This window comes from Lagenorhynchus albirostris, chromosome 8 (genome assembly GCF_949774975.1).
Source record: "Lagenorhynchus albirostris chromosome 8, mLagAlb1.1, whole genome shotgun sequence".
Classification (NCBI taxonomy): Eukaryota; Metazoa; Chordata; class Mammalia; order Artiodactyla; family Delphinidae; genus Lagenorhynchus; species Lagenorhynchus albirostris.
The window spans coordinates 91,390,280-91,413,216 of record NC_083102.1 but is presented as its reverse complement, the minus strand read 5'-3'; the positions used below and the strand labels follow the sequence as shown (position 1 = coordinate 91,413,216).

The 22,937-nt window shown below is 40.6% G+C and overlaps 1 protein-coding gene across 3 annotated transcripts in view; it reads left to right on the top strand.

Annotated features, from left to right (window-relative positions):
- Positions 1-22,937, top strand: part of LOC132524834 (T-cell receptor gamma chain C region C10.5) — a 36,547-nt gene that overhangs the window by 6,000 nt on the left and 7,610 nt on the right. Inside the window, exons 1-3 of one of the 3 annotated variants that reach the window (XM_060157308.1) lie at positions 7,766-7,974; positions 8,084-8,387; positions 14,761-14,816. In XM_060157308.1, coding sequence (XP_060013291.1) covers positions 7,932-7,974; positions 8,084-8,387; positions 14,761-14,816 — 403 coding nt within the window. In that variant the 5' untranslated portion in view covers positions 7,766-7,931. Of the gene's footprint in view, positions 1-7,765; positions 7,975-8,083; positions 8,388-12,632; positions 12,644-14,760; positions 14,817-17,686; positions 17,762-22,937 lie in introns of those variants that run through there. The other 2 variants (XM_060157310.1, XM_060157309.1) reach the window with 2 other exon arrangements.

The following is a 22,937-nucleotide window of genomic DNA, read 5'->3' as shown; positions in this document are numbered from 1 at the left end:
TTATAAGAATATACTTTGGCATTTGTGAGCAAATATGGATTGTCCCAGACCTATCTCCCTGCCTGGCAGAGCCTGATCAGGACAGAATGAGTAGCCACTCAAGAGGTCATGGCTAGAAGGTCACCTTGGGGCACATCTTAAAGAGCTTTGTTTCTGTACAGTCTGCCCTAGGACCCTTCACCCCTAGGGGAAGGTAAAAGTCTAAGAAAATCATCTATCTTCTATGTTTTATGAATTTAATTTAGCAAGAAATATCATAGACGGGGTACATAAAGAGGGCTCAAAACTCCATAGCCTGGACTTGAAGAACAATCACACTGTGCAATGAGGGTAATACTTTGGAAATTTGTAGGCAGCATATTTTTGCTCTCCTACATAAATCATGTCACCTGTAGTCCTTCTGTTAACACTAAACCATGAGGTTACCACCCATGGAAGGAGATAGTGGCTGTGCTCAGAAACAGCTCCCTTTTTGCTTCTTTTATTTTATCTATTTTCCCCGGGTTTATTGAGATAAAATTGATATACAAGATTGTGTAAGTTTAAGGGGTACAACATGTGGAATCAATAGTGGTAGGTTAAGTTCTGATTATTGTACCAGCCAATTGAGCGGAAGAGACCAGCAGGACAAAGAGCTGGAAGTTGATGAGAACACAAGGGGGGCGGGAGAATGACTAAAAGAATTCACACTCCTATGTGTAGTAATACCCTCTGGGGGACGAGAGGAAGGAAGAGAGAGGATCAAAAAAGGTAAAGAATGTACCAAAAGGGACCGAAGTAACCTGAAGGAGACCGTTCTAAAATAGCAGAGACTAGGGCTTCCCTGGTGGCGCAGTGGTTGAGACTCCACCTGCCGATGCAGGGGACACGGGTTCGTGCCCCGGTCCGGGAAGATCCCACATGCCGCAGAGCGGCTGGGCCCGTAAGCCATGGCCACTGAGCCTGTGCATCCAGGGCCTGTGCCCCGCAACGGGAGAGGCTACAACAGTGAGAGGCCCGCGTACCGCAAAAAAATAAAAAAATGATAAAAAAAATAAAATAGCAGGGACTATTCTAAATTGCTAAGTTTAGTACCTTTTTCCAGTGTCAGAATGAGGAAGAGATACGTCAGTTATACACAGTAATGATGCTCCCATACCACACACACGCACTGAGTGGTGGCATGTGTATAGTCTGTCACTGCACCCTGCTCAAGGGTGCTTAGGGGTTGGGTATCCCTTCCCATGCCCACCCCCCATCTACCCTCAGGACCAGGGCTATGTTAGTCTCAAGAGACTGCCTTTTTCTAATTCTGCATAGGGGTGTGTGTCTTTTTTAATGAGTAAAAAGGAGCCTTATGTGCTATGGGATGGCCCTATTTAGGATGTAATAAGTTCATAGAATCATGTAGACAAGAAACAGGGTTTTAAATAAATTGACTCTATGAAGCTTCCTGGTCCAAAGGAAAGACAAAACGAGTCTAGGTAAAAAGAATCATCAGGGCTTCCTTGGTGGTGCAGTGGTTGGGAGTCCGCCTGCCGATGCAGGGGACACGGGTTCGTGCCCTGGTCCGGGAAGATCCCACGTGCCGCGGAGCGGCTGGGCCCGTGAGCCATGGCCGCTGAGCCTGCACGTCCGGAGCCTGTGCTCCGCAACGGGAGAGGCCACAGCAGTGAGAGGCCCGCGTACCGCAAAAAAAAAAAAGAATTATCAAAGAAGATGGCATAGTAGGAAGACCCTGAGCTCATCTGTCATGGGCACACCCAATTACAACTATTTACAGAGCAACTGTAAATTGTTGATGAGAGAGACCCGAAGACTAGCAAAAGAGATCTTCTACAACTAAAGATATACGGAAGGAACCACAACAAGATGGGTAGAAGGGGTGAAGGTGCAGTATAGGCAAGACCCATAACCCAGGGTGGGTGACCCACAAGTGGGAGAATAACTACAATCTCAGAGGTTCGCCCCAAGAAGCAAGGGTACCAAGCCCCACATGGGGCTCCCCAGCCCGGGGGTCCTGCACTGGAATGACGAGCCCCCATAATGTTTGGCTTTGAAGGGCGGCAGGGCTTACTTTCAGGAGAGCCAAAGAGCTGAGGGAAATAGAGGCTCCACTCATACAGGGCACACACAGAATCTCACAGGGCAGTGGCAGTAATTTAAAGGAGCCTGGGTCAGGTTCACCTGATGATCTTGGAGAGCTCCCCAGAGGCAGGAGGCAAACAGAGCTCACCCAGGGGGCCTAGACCCTGGCAGCAGCCGTTTGGGGGAGCTCATTCTACCACAAGGACACTCGTGGTGGCTAGTGTCATTTTGGAATCCTCCCTTTAGCTTATTAGTGCCTGGGCCTATGAGGCTATCAGCTGACTTTTCAGGAGAAAATTTGCAGGCAAGAAGAGAATGCCATGACATATTTAAAATGATGAAAGGGGGGAACCCAACAACCAAGAATACTCTACCCAGAAAGGATTTCATTCAGATTTGATAGAGCTATCAAAAGTTTTACAGACAAGAAAAAGATAAAAAGAGTTCAGCCCCACCAAATGAGCTTTACAAGAAATGATACAGGAACTTCTCTAAGAAAAGAAATGGCCACAACTAGAAATATGAAAAATGAGAACGGAAAAATCTCATTGATAAAGGCAAATATACAGTAAAAGTGGTCAATCAAGCACATATAAAGCTAGTAGGAAGGTTAAAAGACAAAAGTAGTAAAATCATCTATATCCACAATAAGCAGTTCAGGATATCCGAAAGAAAAAGACGTAAACATGATATCAAAAACAGTAAACATGGGGGTGTGGAGTATAAATGCAACGTTGTTAAAGTGCAAAGTGTTTGACCTTAAGAGATAAGCAACTGAAAATATTCTATATATAGATTGCTACATATAAACATAATGATAGCCACTAACCAAAAATCTATAATAGATACACACATGAAAGAGAAAGGAATCCAAACATAACACTAAAGACCGTAATTAAATCAAAGGGAAGAGAGCAAAAGATGAAGCAAAGGGGTGGCGGCCAGGCTCAGCGGCCACGGCTCACGGGCCCAGCCGCTCCACGCCACGTGGGATCCTCCCGGACTGGGGCACGAACCCGTGTCCCCTGCGTCGGCAGGCGGACTCTCAACCACTGCGCCACCAGGGAAGCCCTCCCAGCTTTTTAACGTGAGATAAGGCACCTTTGCCACACTGTTCTCATAGGTCAAAGTGAGATAATAATACCACTGACCCTCAAGATTGAGAAGTATAAATGAAAGAATACGAAAAAACTATTCAGAACAGTGCCAGCAAATCCTCAGCAGGTCTGCAGTAGAAATACCCTACCTACATCTTCCTCCTGTCCTGCCAAGTCACACGACACCTGGATCTTCCAAAACCCCACTTTCCTGCTTTCTTCTAGGTGACATGGTCAGGCAGACAGGAAGATGTCACTGCTGGGCACATCCATATTTTTCTCCCTCTGGGCTTGTGAGTTGCTCTTAAGAGATGAAATACATTCTTTATTATTTCCACTTTCTGTGTCAGATGTTTATAGGAATTTCCCTTAAAAATTTTTTTTTTTTTGTGGTTGGACATGGGCAGTTAAAGTTAGAGCAACCTAAAATGTCATCTTCCAGAGCAACAGAAAAACAAATAACATATCCTGTATGAAGAAGACTTTGAAAATATAGTTATACACTGGTATTTGCAGAAACCCAAGGAAATTATGACACATCAGATGTTTGTCATCTCAATAAAAACCCCAGTTTGAGTTCACTTAGGTGAGAAACAAAGCAAATTTGAGGCAAGAAAATTTTCAAGCGCCCAGTTCAATCCTTGCCATAAACTTCATAGAAGAAGCTGTGGCCACTGACTACAGTGCGGTGGGACCCACAGCACTAGAGGTGCCGACAGAGCCTAACAACTGCCTCTGACGGGGCTCTGCCCCGTCACAGCCTTCCCACAGGAGCAAACTCAGCTAGTTCCTGCCTGGGCTCCCAGCCTCTGCCTCACTGTCTCTGCTACTTTCCTGAGCTTTCCAGGAAGCCATCTTCGCTTGTCCTTATACATCAGGCCCTATCTTGAGCAGCAAGCATTTCTGACCATGAAGTTCCCAAATCTTCCTTTAACACAACTTCCCAATGAACTAAAGTCTTGTCTGGGAAGGAGTAGACACGGGCTTCATTTATCATATCACCATCCAGAGATTTCCAGTAACTGGGAATCGTTCAGGCTGAGGGAAGGAATCACTGCGTACCAGGACTCCTAGACTTGGTACATATATATTACCACGCGTAATTATTACAACTCCCCTGCATGATAATCATTATCTGCCCATCTTATAGATAAAGAAATTAAAGCTTAGAGAATTAAAATGATTGGCCAGAGACAGGAAGTCTATGCTTTTTTAACTGGACCTTGAGGCTATCCTGAAAATTTAAGGATCGCAATTCTATAACAAACAGAATACTTGAGGTAAATTTGGGATGGAGCAAGTGTCTTTTTTCTGGGGGAGCAGCAGGATGTTTCCTCTCTTCACATTCAAGGCTGTGTCAGCCTGACTTCATCAGAGTAGAGGTCTGAGCTACTGAAGCCAATAGATGAACCCACCAAATTGTGAGTAACCCTCGGTTCTGCCTATGAAGAGGGTCGGAAGATGACCCAAGAGAGGAACAGCTAATAATTCTGTGTGTGAGAGAATTCTCTATTAGTGTTCTCAGTTCTTTGCACATATTAAGTCTCTTAACCCACACGGTAACCCAGGAGGCCTCTTCTGTTACTGTCATGAAGCCATTGACTCACGAGGTAAATAAGATACTACTTGTCTCAGGAATCTGTCCAGGTCACACAGCTGCTACCTGGCACAATAGGGTTGGGCCCAGGAAATCTAGCTCCAGGGTCTGTCCTCTTCGTCATAAGAGGATAAAAAGAAGTACTATGCATCGTTCCTACCTCCATGGAGAAAATAAAAGTCACCTTTGTGGAACACTCACTAGCACAATTTATTATCTTACACTGAATCAGGTGAGCAGGATTTGAGTCATTGCAGGCTTCACAGAATATGTGAAATGCCAATAAGTTAGCAATGTACTTTCCAAAGTATAAAATAATAAAAATCTATTGTTTTCTGATGCTACCTCTCAAATAATTGTGAAGCAAAGGGCTATCCGGTAATCCATGCATTCTTTTTATGCAGTACATACTAGGCACCCCCTGGATATCATTTTGCATCTGTGCCATGAGTATTCCCTTATTTATTTGATAATTTCCAAAGTCATGGCAACATATTCACCCCCATCATCCCATCTACTAAATATTCCAGTCCTATTTCTAATTCAGGGAAGCCATGGAAAGAAAGAAGGGGGATTCACAGGAAAGACTGACATAGAATCAGTCTGTCAGCCTTTCTCTTCTTGCCTCTGATGCAGGCAACCTTTTCTGATTGCATCCTGTCTGTTTAATTTCTGTCCATCTTATTCACTCAGTGTGGGCCGCCATTGATTTCTTGAAATTAAATAGGGCGTTACTGGTTACCTAAACTTTGAACACAAGCTAAGGTAGAGAGCCAGACCTTAGAGAAACCAAAGGTCTGAAAACATAAGCCCTTTTGAGACAGAAACTCGAGGACAAGCTTGTCAACCTACTTCTGCTCCCTTCTTGACATGGTTGCTGAGTACTCAAAAGTGCTTCATAAAGCAGTATGAGGTGTCCAAAGCAGGACCCCCTGTGTCACAACTTAGAGGAGAAGTTTCCAGTAGGTTCTTAGGTGTCGGACTAAATGGTGAATAACAGGGAAAGATTTACATTGTGTTCAAAGGGTAGAAAACTAGGCAGCCGTTGAAAACAACATTTTGTGGATTTATTAATAGAATTGAAAAATACCCACAATACAATATAAAGAAAATTCATGAGGATATAACAATCTATTAAAATTATAGCGGTTGTATTGATAGAAGAATTTAAAAAGAGGAGAGGGAGTTCTCCCACATCTTAAGAATATTCTTGAGAAAACAAACGGTTTTATTTCTACTATGTACTTTGATAACCTAACTTTACTAAATGAGCTACTATGGTTTTACTGTAAAAAAAGTAACTTTCTCTTGTTTGATAATAGTAATAACAAGATTTTCTAACATCACTGAAGACTCAGGATGTGCCAGGTACTGATATCTGAGCATTTTCTTCATGTAATAAGATAATGTAAGCCTCTTAAAACCTCTGAGAGATACGTATGCAGTCAAGGTGTACCTGTGGAAAGTGAGGCAGAAGAAGCTTAAATAATTCAGCTCATGTCAGATAGGGTAAGTGGTATTGGAAGGTGTTGACTTATCTTTAGTCATTAGAAATAGCATTCACATAGTTTAGTTAAAGCAATGTTGCTTACTATCATAAGTTAACCGAGAGAAGAGAATATAAAGCCCCAATGCAAATCCCACTTAAATGTGTATTTATGTAAATAATATCCAGCAATCCCATCTCTAGCCATAAAAATGTACAGAAAAATTCAAACTGAAAGTAAAGGATGGATGATGCCTCTTTTGTCCTTCTTTATATCGTACTTTACCCATTTTCTCTGATAAACAAAGGTTACTTATGTGAGTTATCACATTTACCAACTCCACGTCTCTGAATGAGTCTGTTTGCCACTATCCTCACTGGTCACATGGAGATGTTCATAACAGCTCCCTCACAGGCTGATTAAGAGGATTAAATAAAATTGTAAGAGGACATTTAGAACCATGCCTGACAAATAGCAAGTCCTCAATGGATATTAGGTACCAGATTAATTTTAAAGATTACCGTTGCATATTAAACAGAATATTGCTTTTAAAATACTCCTGCATGTGACATAAAGTTCATGAGACTGTTCTCAGGTCCAGGTTGAGTGAAGCTGATTTCCATAGATCACTCTGTCTCACAGATCCACTAGCAATTGTAATCTAATCCCTTTTTGAAGGCACCCTGATTGTAAACAAAGTATGATTTCTCTGACTGATAATTTGCATGGTAACATCTCAATTAATTAAAAAAAAAACAAAAATACCCCAGTGCTTGTGCACATGGCATATTAAATAATGTCCAGGATGGCTTCCCTGGTGGCGCAGTGGTTGAGAATCCGCCTGCCAATGCAGGGGACACGGATTCGATCCCTGGTCTGGGAAGATCCCACATGCCGCGGAGCAACTAAGGCTGTGTGCCACAACTACTGAGCCTGCGCTCTAGAGCCCACGAGCCACAGCTACTGAGCCTGCGTGCTGCAACTACTGAAGTCCGTGCACCTAGAGCCTGTGTTCTGCAACAAGAGAAGCCACCACAATGAGAAGTCTGAGCACTGCAAAAAGAGTAGCCCCCGCTTGATGCAACTAGAGAAAGCCCTTGCGCAGCAAGAAGACCCAACACAGACAAAAATAAATAAATAAAATAAATAAATTTTAAAATAATGTCCAGGAGATGTTCTAGTGTCTGATTTTTTTCTGTAGCATTACAGAAAAATAAAGGTTAGGTTTCATACCTGAGTCCTGGCTCACCAGCCAGTTACAGAAAGATAGACATAGGGAAAGAACACAGTAGGGATATTTCTGTAGCAACGTTACATATGTACAATTTCTGTACATATTTCTGTAGCAATGTTACTACAGCATGGAATTTCAGGGGGATGAGGGGAGTGGCTGTGGGAACTGCTCCACCCCCAGGTATACGCATTCGTCTCAGGGTTTTCTTTCCAGATCGTGAGCCTACTTAGCCCACCTGCCCAGCACTCAGGGGCAGGAAAACCCCACGAAACCAGAACTGCTCATATCCGTAGCAGGTCATGAAGAACCCTAGAGAACCACCCGACCTGATCCATCGCTTCTTCCGAGACACGAGATCCAGCCCGGCTCTCCTGCCACTGGCCTGAGACTTCCTGCCAACAGAGCCCTCACTTTCTTACCTCCTCCCAGGGAGCCAGTCTGGGGACGGGATGGCACTCCCGGAAGCGATCCTCTTCTCCTCCCTCTGGGCTTGTGAGTTGCCTCCAAATCATTTCAGTCTACAGGAGAGACTGAAGAAGGTCTTTATCGTTGCCTCTTTACATGTCATTTGTTTATGGGAATTTCTCTTCTTTGCTTGCAGTTGGCCTTGGGCAATTAAAGTGGGAGCAACCTGAAATATCAGTTACTGGAGTAAGAGATAAGAGTGTAGTTATATCTTGCAAGGTATCCTCTCAAGACTTTAGCAACGAATACATCCACTGGTACCGGCATAAACCAAATCAGGGTATGGAACATCTAGGATACATCGCAACAGCCCCTGCTCCAAAAAACTTAGGAGGGAAGAAAAACAAGATTGAGGCCAGAAAAGACGTCCGCACCTCCACTTCTACCTTGAACATAAGATTCTTAGAGAAAGAAGATGAGGCCACGTACTACTGTGCCTGGTGGGTTTATGTCCACAGTGTTAGAGTTTCTTGGGTAACACACACAAGAACCATCTCCAGCTCTGTGCCTACCCACATCCTCAATACCAGCAACTACTGAGGCTGCACAGCTGAGAGCCCCGCCTAAGTCTCCCATTAAAGAGAGCGAGTCGCATGTGATATTTTTTTTTACTATCCAGAGATTACTTGAAAGTTACATGGTTTATCCTCAAAGAGGAAATCACCCATTGCCAGAAAACACGCTGGTGGTATTACATCTTATATCAACGTCACAACACTGTTGCAACGTAATTCTCACTTTTTCCACTTCAATACTAATAATTTGAGGCTTAGCGAGATAAAATGACTTTTTTTTTTCAAGCCTGCATCTGACATTAATTAATTTATTTATTTTTGCTGTGTTGGGTCTTCGTTTCTGTGCGAGGGCTTTCTCTAGTTGTGGTAAGCGGGGGCCCCTCTTCATCACAGTACGCGGGCCTCTCACTATCTCGGCCTCTCTTGTTGCGGAGCACAGGCTCCAGACGCGCAGGCTCAGTAGTTGTGGCTCACGGGCCTAGTTGCTCCGCGGCATGTGGGATCCTCCCAGACCAGGGCTCGAACCCGTGTCCCCTGCATTGGCAGGCAGATTCTCAACCACTGCGCCATCAGGGAAGCCCCAAAATGACTTTTTGAACCTCCAAATCCCATGCTACTTCAACTCTCTCAGGCCATCCTGAATAAGTTCAGAGTTTGGTTACTCCCTACATATTTGGGGTGAATGTGGGATGGTGCTCTTGCCCTCCCTTGCAGGAAGGGGGTCACTGTTAACTCCTCACTCAGGGTTTGTGTGACAGCCCGACCAGGGCACTTCCTTTTGCACAGGCCTCTGACCCCCAGGGGCATTAGGTGATCACACAACAAGGTGGAGACTCCTGTCAGGATCCTTTTCCCAGGGATTCTGCTGTGAACCTGCAGAGCACCACAGAGTCCATTTATTCAGGCTGCTGCTCTCTCTCAGACACCGTTCTAAATCCTTTAGGTCTAATTTTTCTCATGTTTGGGACAATCCGTTGACATCAGTGCTGTCATGATTCACATTTTACAGGTGATGAAACACAGGCATGGAGATGTGATTTCTTTTGTGGTAATAGTTACCGAATGGGGGAGGAAGCCTGCAGCCAGATGGGGAAAAAATAGTAGACTTTCTTCAGAAAGCATGCAAACAAGAAGACAGTGGACAAAAATCTTTAAAATATTGGAAGGGAAAACTGACATCTCAGCAAAAATATCCTTCGAAAGTCAAGGAGAATTGAAGAATTCTCAGACAAAACAGAAATTGAGGGGGTTCATTGCCAGCCCACCTACTCTTAAGAGATGTTAAAAGAAGTTATTCAGGCATAAAAAATATGGTATAGGTCAAAAATTTGAATTTCCATAAAGAAATGATATGCATTATGAGTATAATAAATGAAGGTAAACAGTAATCCTTTAAATGTTTTTTTTTTTTTTTTTTTTTTTGCAGTACGCGGGCCTCTCACTGTTGTGGCCTCTCCCGTTGCGGAGCACAGGCTCCAGACACGCAGGCTCAGCGGCCATGGCTCACGGGCCCAGCCGCTCTGCGGCATGTGGGATCCTCCCAGACCGGGGCACGAACCCGTGTCCCCTGCATCGGCAGGCGGACTCTCAACCACTGCACCACCAGGGAAGCCCTAAATGTTATTTTTAATTGCACTGAAATAGGAGTTGGCAGACATTTTCTGTGAGGACCAAAGAGTAATGATTTTCAGTTTTGTGGGCTGTGTAGCCTCTGTCCTTCAGCTTTGGCACGGCAGCATGAAGTCACTCTCCTTTTAGACCTTTAGGGACAAGGAACTGCTATGACAACAGGGAGGGTATCTGTATTGAGAGGTCACTTTGGGAATTCCCTGGCGTTCCTGTGGTTAGGACTCAGTGCTCTCACTGCCGAGGGCCCGGGTTCAATCCCTGGTTGGGGAACAAAGATTCCACAAGCAGTGAGGCGTGGCCAAAAGAAAAAAAAGAAAGAGAGGTCACCTGCCAGGAGCTGTGGCCTTTAGTAAAGGGACACAACTGTCTGTCAATGCAAATCATTCATAAGTCATCTTTAATAGGAAGAGAAAAAGAATTTTTTACTTGAGCTAACCTGAAGACAGCCTAGGAGACACAGATTCAAGGACCACAGCTTTTCTGTCAGTAATTAGGATTAGAGTCGGCAAGGTGTGAAGGGTGACTCTGAGCTGGCAGCTACGAGCAGGTACTGTTTTTGAAAGGGCTTGTCGTGTCCTTGAGTTTGATACACTTCAGAAAATTCAAGTTCCCCGTAATGCAGGAACGTGCCGGAAAACACATCCACAATGGAACCCGGCTCCATTTGGGATGCCTCAAACAGTTTTGTTTCTGTCAGAACAAAGGACAGACATCGAACATGACAAGGGCACACTTCATCAAGGTCTCAGAGAGACAGATCAGTATGTACATGGCGACTCAGCTTGACCTCGGTGTCTGGAAAGGAAATCTCATCTTCAAAGGAGTACAAGCATTGACCTCATAGGAAGGGAAGGGCATTCATTTGTATCTTCAAAGTGGACATCCTAAATAATCTGGTAATGCATTCTTTTTTTTCCCTTGAATGGTTAAAGCGAATGTGCAATATATGTTTGACAGGCCATAAGACAGGCTGTTCTAGTTAGCACAAAGTTCAAGCCAAATGAGGTATAAACAAGAATGACTTCCCCATACCTCAGTATGTGAACATGTCTTCCATCAATACCTACCTATCTTAGTTTGGGTTCCCCAGAATAGATGACTTGGGATATGAGTATAAGTAGTTTATTTGGGAGGTGCAGGCAGTAAGGAAAGGAAACATGAAAGGCAAGGCAGATGACACTAGGTCGCTACAGGGAGCATAGCAAGGGTTCAAAACTGAGTGATGGGGCTTCCCTGGTGGCGCAGTGGTTGAGAATCTGCCTGCCGATGCAGGGGACACGGGTTCGAGCCCTGGTCTGGGAGGATCCCACATGCCGCGGAGCAACTGGACCCGTGAGCCACAACTACTGAGCCTGCGCGTCTGGAGCCTGTGCTCCACAACAAGAAAGGCCGTGATAGTGAGAGGCCCGCGCACCGCGATGAAGAGTGGCCCCCGCTTGCCACAGCTAGAGGAAGCCCTCGCACAGCAACCAAGACCCAACACAGCAAAAATAAATTAATAAAAATTTTTTAAAAAAGAATAAAGATGTTAATCTGAGATCACAAAACGATCTTTATTTAAAAAAAAAAATGAGTGATGAATTGTGTAATGGATTTCCTGTTATGCTCTCCTGTTTTGTGGACTGGCTATGTAAAAAGAATAGAATCTGTGGGACCCTAAGCGATCTGAGTCAACGTGGTGGTGAACCAGGGAATCTTGCTAAGAGTCAGAACACTACAAGGAAGTACTTACAGAGTAGAAAAATGTTCATGGTATCATATTAAGTAATAAAGACAAAGCACAACCTTAAATATACGATATCATCATATCTATGTGAAACAAATTTTTTAAATGAACAGAAATTAATCTGTAAGCGAATGTACCAACTGTTACCAAGTAATTGTCTCTGAGCGATGGGACAAAAAACGATTGTTTTCTCTTCTGTTTGTATTTCTTTATGATCCATACTGAGGATGCACTCATTATATATTAGGAAATAACAATGGCTTTTGTTTTTAAGGTATATTAAGGCACTACGAGGACACAGCATCTCTAAGGATCCCATTTAATGGTCACATTCAAAAATAAGAGAATATGGGGCTTCCCTGGTGGCGCAGTGGTTGAGAGTCCACCTGCCGATGCAGGGGACACGGGTTCGTGCCCCGGTCTGGGAAGATCCCACATGCCGCGGAGCGGCTGGGCCCGTGAGCCACGGCCGCTGAGCCTGCGCGTCCGGAGCCTGTGCTCCGCAACGGGAGAGGCCACAACAGTGAGAGGCCCGCGTACCGCAAAAAAAAAAAAAAAAAAAAAAAAAAAAGTTTATTTGAAAATACTGGAAAAAACTAAACATTCTCCAACTTTCTCCTCTGAAACATTAAGTATTAAGTAAAGGTGCTTCTTAATCCTCTTCCCTTTCCAAGCTCCCCTACACAACAGACCCAATTAGTCCCCTACTTCTTTCCAGCTCACATCTCTAGATTCTTTTTCACTTGGATATTTATCTACTTGGAACTCAATTTATATGGTATGAGGTAGAGAGCTATTTTTGCTTTTTCCAACAGGGTAATCAATAGTCCAAAGCTTTTTTAAAAATAATCTATTATTTCCCTATTATTAAAAAATACCAGATCACTGGGGCTTCCCTGGTGGCGCAGTGGTTGGGAATCCGCCTGCCATTGCAGGGGACACGGGTTCAGGCCCTGGTCCGGGAAGATCCCACATACCGCGGAGCAACTAAGCCCGTGAGCCACAACTACTGAGCCTGCGCTCTAGAGTCCACGCTCTAGAGCCCGCGCGCCACAACTACTGAAACCCACGCGCCTAGAGCCCATGCTCCGCAACAAGAGAAGCCACCGCAGTGAGAAGCCCGTGCACCGCAACGAAGAGTAGCCCCTGCTCGCCACAATCCGAGAAAAGCCTGTGCGCGGCAACGAAGACCCAACGCAGCCAAAAACAATAAATTAAAAAATACATATACCAGATCACATTTTAATATCAGCGTACACTTGGACCACCTTCTGGAGGATTTCTGTGTTATATAAGTTTCACTATTCTTACACCTTTATCCTACTATGTCAGTAGCTTTGTAATAAGTGATAAAATCTTCTATGCTAAATGTCTCTTCACCATTGTTTTTAAAAATATTTTTCAATTATCTCATATTTATTCTTCCCATTAGAATTTAAAATCAACTTATCTAGTCCACCCCGACATTTTACAACAAAGAACAAAAAATAAAATGTTATCATAATTCTGGTTGGAATTGAGGTCAATTTATATACATGCTTTTAGGAAAGGTTAGCATCTTTATGATCTTGAGTTTTTTCCTTTACAAATATGGTATATATCTGTTTATTCAGGTTTTACTTTATGCCCTTTAGTAAAATATTATACTCTTCATCTAGTTTTTGTAATTTAATAAAGGATTTTGTAACTCTTTACTTTTTTGTATTTTACTACCTTCATGGATCTTGAAATATAGACAACTCCTAAAATACCTTATAACTCTCCTCATTTTCTTGGAATAAGGTAAAACAGAGGAAAAACTATCAGAAAGGAATTGAGTGGGCATCATTTATGTCTACAATGGGTGCAAAGGGTGTTTGACAGCTCCAAGTAATAATATCTTTGAATTTTCAGTTAAAAATCCCTTTCTAAACGTGATTTTCATTCAGGTCTTCCCCCATTGTGTTGGGGGTTCTGAGCTGCTGTGAATGAACAGTAGCCCACCGTGGCTTCCTCTTACTTTCATTGTCAGGGCAGAGGCAATGATTGCTCACAGGACTGAGGCCGGAACCAAGTGGATCTGGAGTGGACATGGGGATACTCAGGCCCTATCCTGTCCGGGTCCTGGCAGTTGGACAGCTCATCTGTATTCAGAGGAGCACTCAGCTGCCTCTGGCAATTTCTTTTCCCTCTGATCCATATTGAGTGACATAACATTACAGGACAGCATCCCAAGATGACATCTTTCAACTTATCAGAGAACTAGGCTTAGTTTTTAAGGTTTAGTTTAAATAAGGAATCTATTATTTCAAAGAGACAGAATGCTACAAATTTCTTCTTTCATCCCACGAAAAATAATAAGTCATCACAGGACTTATTTTCTCATTTGACACTGCCTTTTTAAAAATCATGTGGCCCAATGGTAAAAGCGGTTTAGGAGAAAAGAAGAACTTTGTTCACAGTGCTCAGTATATTTGTGTTGGCATATTTGCATTTTCAGTTACTGAAGCATTTCCTCCTTTCAGAAATGCATTCCCTAATCACTAATGGAGAAGCCCTGGTGTTTGTGAGAACAAAAGAGACTTTCTTTGATGCAAACTCAGCAGTTTCAACACAACCGAACACCTGGAAATAAAAAAAAGCCTTAATCCTCTGAATACTTTTCCTGGTAATTTAGAAAAGCAGTTGGTTGACCAGTTGGTGCTGAACTCTTCTTTTCCTGCTTTTATCCTTTTCATTTTCTATCCGTGCTTTTTAAAGTTTATGACTCGGAGGAAAACAGACATTTGGGTCAATTGATTTGAGGAAAATCTACAAACTATCAGATGCCATGAAACCTACGTTCAGGGACGTTCGAAAGAACTGGAAGATCAAATTGACTCTACAAAGTTTTTTAACTGCTGGTCACGTCATGAAGCTAGGAGAAGGCTGAGATTTTTGTAGGCGCTCTAACCATTGTGATAGCTCAGGTTGGATCAAGATATTTGGAGGAGGAACTAAGCTCATAGTAACTCTCCCTGGTAAGTAGCTTTTCTCTATTTTAACTTAATAGTGAAAAATTCATAGTTGCTTTTTAGAAAAAACAAAACAAAACAATTTAGGGTTCCCCCTTATCTGACTGCCACATTCTTGTCCTCAGCATCTGAACAGCAATTTTGCAGCTACTGGTCACTGTAAATGGAAACAAAACTCTCTTGTAAATGGCTTTTCCCTGCTTGTTAGTAGTTCAAATTCTACTTTTAGAAGTTCAACTTTTTATCCAAAAAAGAATAGACTCGGGGTAGAAATTAAAGTATTTTGAGGACCATGTCTGTAATCCGTTGCTGTAAGTTATGGGTTCAAAATGCTTTTCTTATAGATGGGCTATTTTTTAATAGATTTTTAAAAAATTTTTATTTTTTCTTTGTGTCTTTATTTTTGGCTGTGTTGGGTCTTTGTAGCTTGTGTGGGCTTTCTCTAGTTGCAGTGAGCAGGGGCTACTCTGCGTTGCGGTGCACAGGCTACTCATTGCGGTGGCTTCTCTTGTTGCGGAGCACGGGCTCTAGGCACACAGCTTCAGTAGTTGTGACACGTGGGCTCAGTAACTGTGGCACACGGGCTCAGTAGCTCTGAGGTATGTGGGATCTTCCCGGGCCAGGGATCAAATTTGTGTCCCTTACACTGGCAGGCAGATTCTTAACCACTGTGCCACCAGGGAAACGCTATGGATGGGCTTTTAAATGAGAGACAATATTTACCTCTTCTCTATAGTTTGAGATAAACATATTGCTCCTTTCTCCCAATAACCTGAAAAAATGACATTATTGGTTTTCATCTCATCCTTAACAGCAGTGCAAAAAAATTCTTATAGTAAATGACTATAGAACATCGATAAATCCCACTTCTTGTTACTCTAGCTTCTCAGACATAGGGTGAGATCAGCTGAAATTCATGCAGTTACAACTCTTGTTACATTGCCTGGATGTGGACCAGTTTCATGGGATTTTTGAGCTCAGTGAGCCATCTCAGCTCCAAAGTCCATGAAAAGGGTCTGCATGGTTGTATATTCTCATTTGCTCCTTCTCTCAGCAAACATTTATTGAGGACACTTTCTGTGCTGGATGCTGGAGATAAAAGGGTGAACAAGACACAGATAGGACAGGTCCCAACACTCAAACAGCTTCCAGTCTAGTGGAAAAGTCTTCTAGATTCTGGCTTGATTGAGCCCCATATTCTTTGGTCCGTGGCTGCCAGAGAGGTAGGAGGTCTTGCATTGATGAGCTTGTTTCCTTTCTTAATTGATGTAATACCTATAAAATCCATATACTTTGTTTACTGGAAGATTTTGATGAAGTGGCCACAACCATCCCATTAAAGGGAATAATAATATCACCTACTGTTTACTGAGGACCAGACGCCAAGACAAGTAGTTTCAGTGCCTTATCTCCTTCCTCAACAGGAATCCTCTTCTTCCCATTTCATAGATAAGGAAACTGAGGTTTAGAGAAGTTCAGTTACTTGCCTAAAGGCACATGACTAGTTACTGTGGCAAAATTTGGGACCCAATAGCGACTTGTTGATTCCAAAGTGCAGGGTCTGGACCATTATGTGATGTTAAACGTCATGTTTTTATATTCTGAATATTTAATCTTTTGTATTCTGGCCTTTAAAAAGGATTTTGTAATTGACTACCTAATTAGTAATAGCTCATAATTTGTATTAATACTCATGTGTGAAAATAATGCTCCTGCTTCTAATCATGGCACCGAAAGGACCTTGCTCCTCCCAGAAAAGATCATGTAAGTCATACTGAATATCCAATTATTAAATACTCAAAATATAATTCTTAGAGTATCTTTATAGAATGGCAATTCATTTTGACACCATTTCACTCAATTTTCCTTCTGTATTGGCATCAAATTTGCTAAAAATATTGAATCTGGTAAAAGAATTATAGCATTTATACTAAATTGCATAACTTAGAACTGCTTCTCCAGACATGATGGGAGCGAAAAATACCAAATACACACTATTCTATTTAAAATAGATAACCAACAAGGACCTACTCTGCTCAATATTCTGTAACAACATAAATGGGAAAAGAATTTGAGAAAGAATAGATACATGTATATGTGTAACTGAATCACTTTGCTGTACACCTGAAACTCACATAACATTTTTAATCAATTATACTCCAATATTAAATAAAAATTTTTAAAAATAGTGCAGGAAAGGTGGTACCAAATGCTTGAGAAATACCAAACTGAATAGGATTCTCTGATGAGCAGCGGAGGATTTTATTTCAATGCCCTTGAAACCATAAGGTTATTTTCAGGTAGAAAGGAGCAGTCTTTCAGCAATGAATAGCTTAAGAGGCCATCATTAAAAATTCACACTCTGCCGCAACTCATCTGGTCTACTGAATGAGGATTGGATTCCGGAAAGAAGTTACTTTAGAATTAACCCAGATACCTACCTCTCAATACATATATATCACAAAATAGCTATAAAAGGTAATGAATAGACATTTATTAAATAATCAAATATATTATTCCTAGTTCAACTTTGGAAATTAAAGAAACATTAACTGTATACCCTAAGCATGAACTGATTTTATACATGAAAACCCTTTAAGGGAGGATATTTAGAAGATTTAGGCAAAATGGTGAGAAAAGATGGAATCCTACTCTCCAGTGTACGTGAGGTGAGATGGGAGCAGATGTAACCCAAGATGCCCAATAAAAGCAGGTTCAATTTTTCAATTCTTGACCACGTTCGTACCTAATGCGCTTTTGCTTGAGTTCCACCTTTGTTTATTGTTAGCAGGGCCATTTTTAAAATATATTTACACAAATATTGAAAAACTATGGGCACAATTTTAAAGCAGGCCGAGAGGGAGCTTTCTACAAAGGTTTTTTAGATAGTGGGCTAACACATGGCAAGAGCGTCAAAGTGTTTGGTTCTGGAACACAGCTCATTGTTACAGGTAAATATTCTTTAAATTCTGTAGTAAGGTAGGGGAGGGAGGCAAGCAATACAGGCACTGCACACTGCAGTGCTGGTGTTGCCCAGAATTCTTGGATTTGATCCCTGTTTGGTCACGAATCAGGGTGGGGTCTCTGGAGAGGTCGGTGACTCCATCCAGGTCCTTGGCGTCTGCCTGGTTCCTTCTCTGCCTGACCTAGTACAGAGGACATTGACAAGAGTTAGCCAGTTAGACCAAGTGTGAGTCCCTCAGTGGTGGATACATTAGGTTCATTGGGTCTTGGAAAATTTCAAAGACTCTTAGGTGGTTTTTTCATTTGATTCCAGAAATAACCGATGGAAAAATTGGACAAATATTGTTCAACATGTCATTTAATTAGAGAATGATTAGTATCAAGTAGCAAGATATTTAACTTTGCGACCATATTCAAGCATGTCTTAAGGTGGATTTTTTTTTTCTAAATTCAATCCAGTAAATGTATTCCCTCTTCATTTGCCTTAAAGGTGAAATTTTGCCTGGATGAGGGGGGAACATCTCTCAAGTATGTTCCTACCCTATGAGATCCACGGAAATGAAAGTTTTAAAAAATTGTCACAAAGTTGATAAAGCATTGAAAAAAATGAAAGAATTATATATTTTGATCTCTTTAGTGGTTGTGATCATATGAACAAATGAATTTGTAAATTGAAAAGCAACATTCCGGTCTCCCTTTTTCAACTGAGTCTATTCAATGCAAAGTATAGCAATCAAATTAAATAAAGGTGACCCAGATACAACTCATAAGTGTCCTGAAAAATGATTTTTAGTAGTGTGTAGTGCAGGGAAAAATATGGACTTTGATTCTGTCACTTTCTGTATGATGATCCTTTAGCAAATAAAATTTGATTCACTGGTTAGTGCTTTAAAAAATTATGCAAATAATGCATGCCCATTGCAGGAAAAAATTGAAAAATATCAAAATAAAGAAAAATTAAAAATTTTTATAGACACATCACTGTTAACAGTTTGATATATTTCTACTCACTTATTCCATCTGTGCAACAACCATCTCGAGTAGATGTTGTGAGGATTAAACAAAATGAAAAATGAAAATTACCTACCACAAATGTTGGGACGTGGTCTATGATAAAAAGATCAATTCCTCTCCAGAATTTAAATTGTTACTCATTTACTCATTGGAATTCTTTATGAAATCAGGAGTGCAGCTAAATGTATTAATTACCATCTAGTCTTAGGTCATTTGAGAACAAATGGTCGGTACTTAAAAATTCTCTCAGTTTCTATGACCAATTGTTACCTGTTTCTAAAAGTGGTAAAATGTAATAAGCATTATCTCAAATATTATTAACCTGAATATAAGGTGCTCTCTCATCTTGCAGTAGAAATATCTGGAAGTAAAAAAAAGTGGTTTTTTTAATATTTTTTTTTGCAACTTGAACATATAAGCTTATAGAGATATAGACAAAAGTCAAATATTCAATTGTAGTATTTAATTTCTTATTTGGATTACACCTGAAAGTTAAAAATTATGCCAATACAGAACCAGTTGAGAAATATTGCTTTTTGCCCACACATTTCATTAAAAATTTTGTTCAGACCCTAAACAGGCACCTAAAACATCTACCTTAGAGCAACTTACTAACTCATCTCAGGGTCTGTTTGTTTTTTGATCCCCATATGATGATGCCAGTGGGTATTTCATTCAAAGAAATAATTACCCACTTATAAAATAAAAGGAAAGCATTTGTAAAATTTATTCTGTTATTCTATACATGTGCAAGGTAAGCACAAACTGTAGAGACTTCAATCCCAAATAATTTTTACCAGGTAATATTAATACTCCCAAACCAGCTTTAACTGAGTTCCTTTCAGGTTGATATCTTGTCCAGGTAGTACTTTTTGATCAGAGCAGAGTATTAGAAGAGGATCTTTTAATATGAATGGTTGCACAGGCACTGACACATAGGCAGCCCCTTGTTTTGTGAGGGATAATTTTGAGAAAGAAAGCCTCACCTTATGTTCTGGTACCCTCGGTCTGTTTGAATCCTGCATGTTTTGGTTCTATATCACAGAACTAGGATTAGTAAACATATTTTACCATACCTCATATCATCCTGGAGTTAGATCTTACTAATTATGAACCCCTAGGGCAGAAAAACAAGCAACCTATAATGCAGAAACTATTTGTCACTTACTTAAACTGCTTGTTTGCAAAATCTACTTGAGAAGACCTAACAGAGCAAACATATATAGAGGCAGAGCAGGAAATAAGAATAGAAGATCAAAGGCACTAAGGGAAGCAGAATGAAAAAGGCCTCTGATAATCTAGCAAGAAGCACAGGGTAAGATTTTATGCTCAAAAGTAGGAGAGTTATGTGTCAGTTATATCTCAGTAAAAAGAAGTGAATAAAAAAAGAAGGTAGGGGAACATGTAGTAGAATACATACCCTTTGTTAACTGATCAAATGAAGCACACCAAATTTTCAAATATGATATGTTTTCCCACCATAAAATTAGAAAAAGACTTCAATGCAGGAGTCTTGAAGGAGGAAAGTGATGTAAAGCATGGACATTGACTTCAATATCCGTTCCATAAAATGGAAGAAATGGTCTTTAAGCCAACCCAGTTTATACTCCCAGTGCATCGATGATACGGCACCAAAACATTTAATGTCATTCGGATGGTGACCCTCAGCAGATAAGGTCAGGCAAGTTTTCGTGATCCAAGGTGACAATAATAGGATTTGAGGACCAGGCATCCTGCTATTTCTCTAGTCATCCTGCCTTGAAGGTCCACCGCCAGGAGTTGCAAGCTGAACTCTGAGCATGAGCTGGAGAGAAGTCAGATTGAGGCTGAAATTTCTGGTAAAACTTCGAATGCCAATAGATTATGCTGTTGATTGGGGAAAAGCCATTTGTTTTGGACAACACGAGTTAAGTAGTCCCATATACTGATTACATATATTTAAGCAATGTTCCCTTTGATTTTCTTAACCATAGATATGCAGGGGATAAGACAAGATATATTGCCTATTAATTGGGTGTGTAAAAGACACATTTCCTATGATGAAGGCTTTGAAACTTCCAGATATATCAGAGCACAGCAAACCAGGGAATCAGTCTTCCTGCTTGATTGCCACAGATCCAATTGCAACCCCCAGATACTGAATTTCTAGCGGTGAGGGCATGATTTGGTCCCATGAGATTAAAATGTCATATTGGACCACACAATCATCACAAATTGCTAATAAAATGATAATGATAATAATAATAATTATAATCTCATTTCTGTAGCATTTTTAATCAAATTGCTTTTCAGATCTTGTTTTATTTTGGTCTCACTTCAGCACTGGTAGGGATGATGAACTGATTTACATTAACATTATTGTTTTCAAATAAATAAAGGCTTTAGTTTACCTGATTAGCTCAGACACAGAACTCGTTAAGAGCAAAAAGAACCAGGAACAGAGCCCTGGTCTCTTGAATAGCAGGCTGTTACAGTTCCACTAGGATTTGAAGAAATCAGAGAAGCTAAATTAGTCTAAAGTTTTTGATATGGGTTGAATCACTGTGGAATTATTACATAAAAATTTTCGGCGATGGGACAAAACTTGTGGTCACAGGTAGGTATCAGAGGAATGCAATTTTTTTCAAGTTTTTGGAGGGAGGGAAGAAGAAGTTAGAGTAATAGTTAAGAATCTTTAGAAAAAACAAGGCTGTGATGGTATTTAAATGTAGAAACCTTAGAAGTGGTTTTAAACAAATCTGTATAGTAAAGGACAGCACAGATAACACTGTGCACATACTGTGATAGGAATTAGTCTTGTGTTCATGTGGACTTATACAAAGTGCTCATACGTATGTAATTATTATGAAAATGTTTGACCCAAGGCTGAAGTTTGCTATTACAGGTAAGTTTTGTATTACTTTTCTGATGGTGAAAGGGTGTTGTCAAGGAGCCTGGGCTTTGGCATCAGGCTGAGCTGGAGCTCCAGGTCCATCACTTACTGCTTATGTGAACTTGGAGATGATTCTCTGGCCTCAGTTTCCTAATCCATAAATGGGATAACAGTATGTATCGAGCAGGGGTTGTGCTGGAATTGAATGAGACAGTGTGAATAAAGTACTTTGCACATTGGCTAACTCATCATAGGTGCTGGATAGGTGTATCTACAACTTATTCCAGGAGAACTGTGTCCAGTATAGAGTTATTTGCAGCCTATAATATTAACAGAACAGATATTCTCCAGTGAATACAGTTGTACTTCTAACTGCTCAAATGAAAAGTTATTTTACTGTCCACTCACACAAAAAGATTGAATTTAGACATACTTTTTTCTCTTTAGCAGAATTTTTCCTCACTTAGCAAGAAAAACGAGATTAAAATGTGTCTGTTTTTCATTTCTGTTGTTCTGTGTTTGTAAACATAGATTATGAACACTTTGGGCACATAGAACAAGAAAATAAATCTTAATCCTTTATCTCAATTGCTATTATCTCAACACCAATATTTATTGCCTCTAAAATTTATAGGCAATAAGTTTGAGTTTCATACTCATGTTTATAAGGAAAAAAATTAAATTCATACAGAAAATGATCGATATGTAAAATCAATTAAATGTAGTTAGAAATGTCATAAATTTGAAATTCTTATTTAAATATAAATTAGCTGTAATTAGTTATTTGATTAAAAATGTGACAAGACAAAATAGAACGTGTAAATCAAGATCAACAAAGTATATATACAGTTGGAGAAATTTTTAGTGTCATTATTATAATCAATCAAATATTATTTGCGCTAAAATTGAGATGTATAAAATTAAAATAAGCACACTGTGAACTAACTATATTTACAGTATGAGTAAAAAATCAACATTGTTTGCTTACTGATTTATGATAAAAATCAGGAACTTGGCTACAAAGGCAGAAATTCTCAAGAATATTTTTCCTTTTCTGCTCAATGGAGAAATCCAGTTCTTTTCTGAAGAAATTGCCCATTGAATTATTAAACTAAATCCAAACTAGTCAAAAGACAATATCAGTAAAGCATTAGTGTTTCAGTTGAAGATCAAATTGGAAAGAGTTCTAACATTTATAATTTCAGTTGTTATATTAACAATAAATGTATAATCAAGAACATTCCAGCATTCGAGTGACATCCTTTGCAAACTGTGAT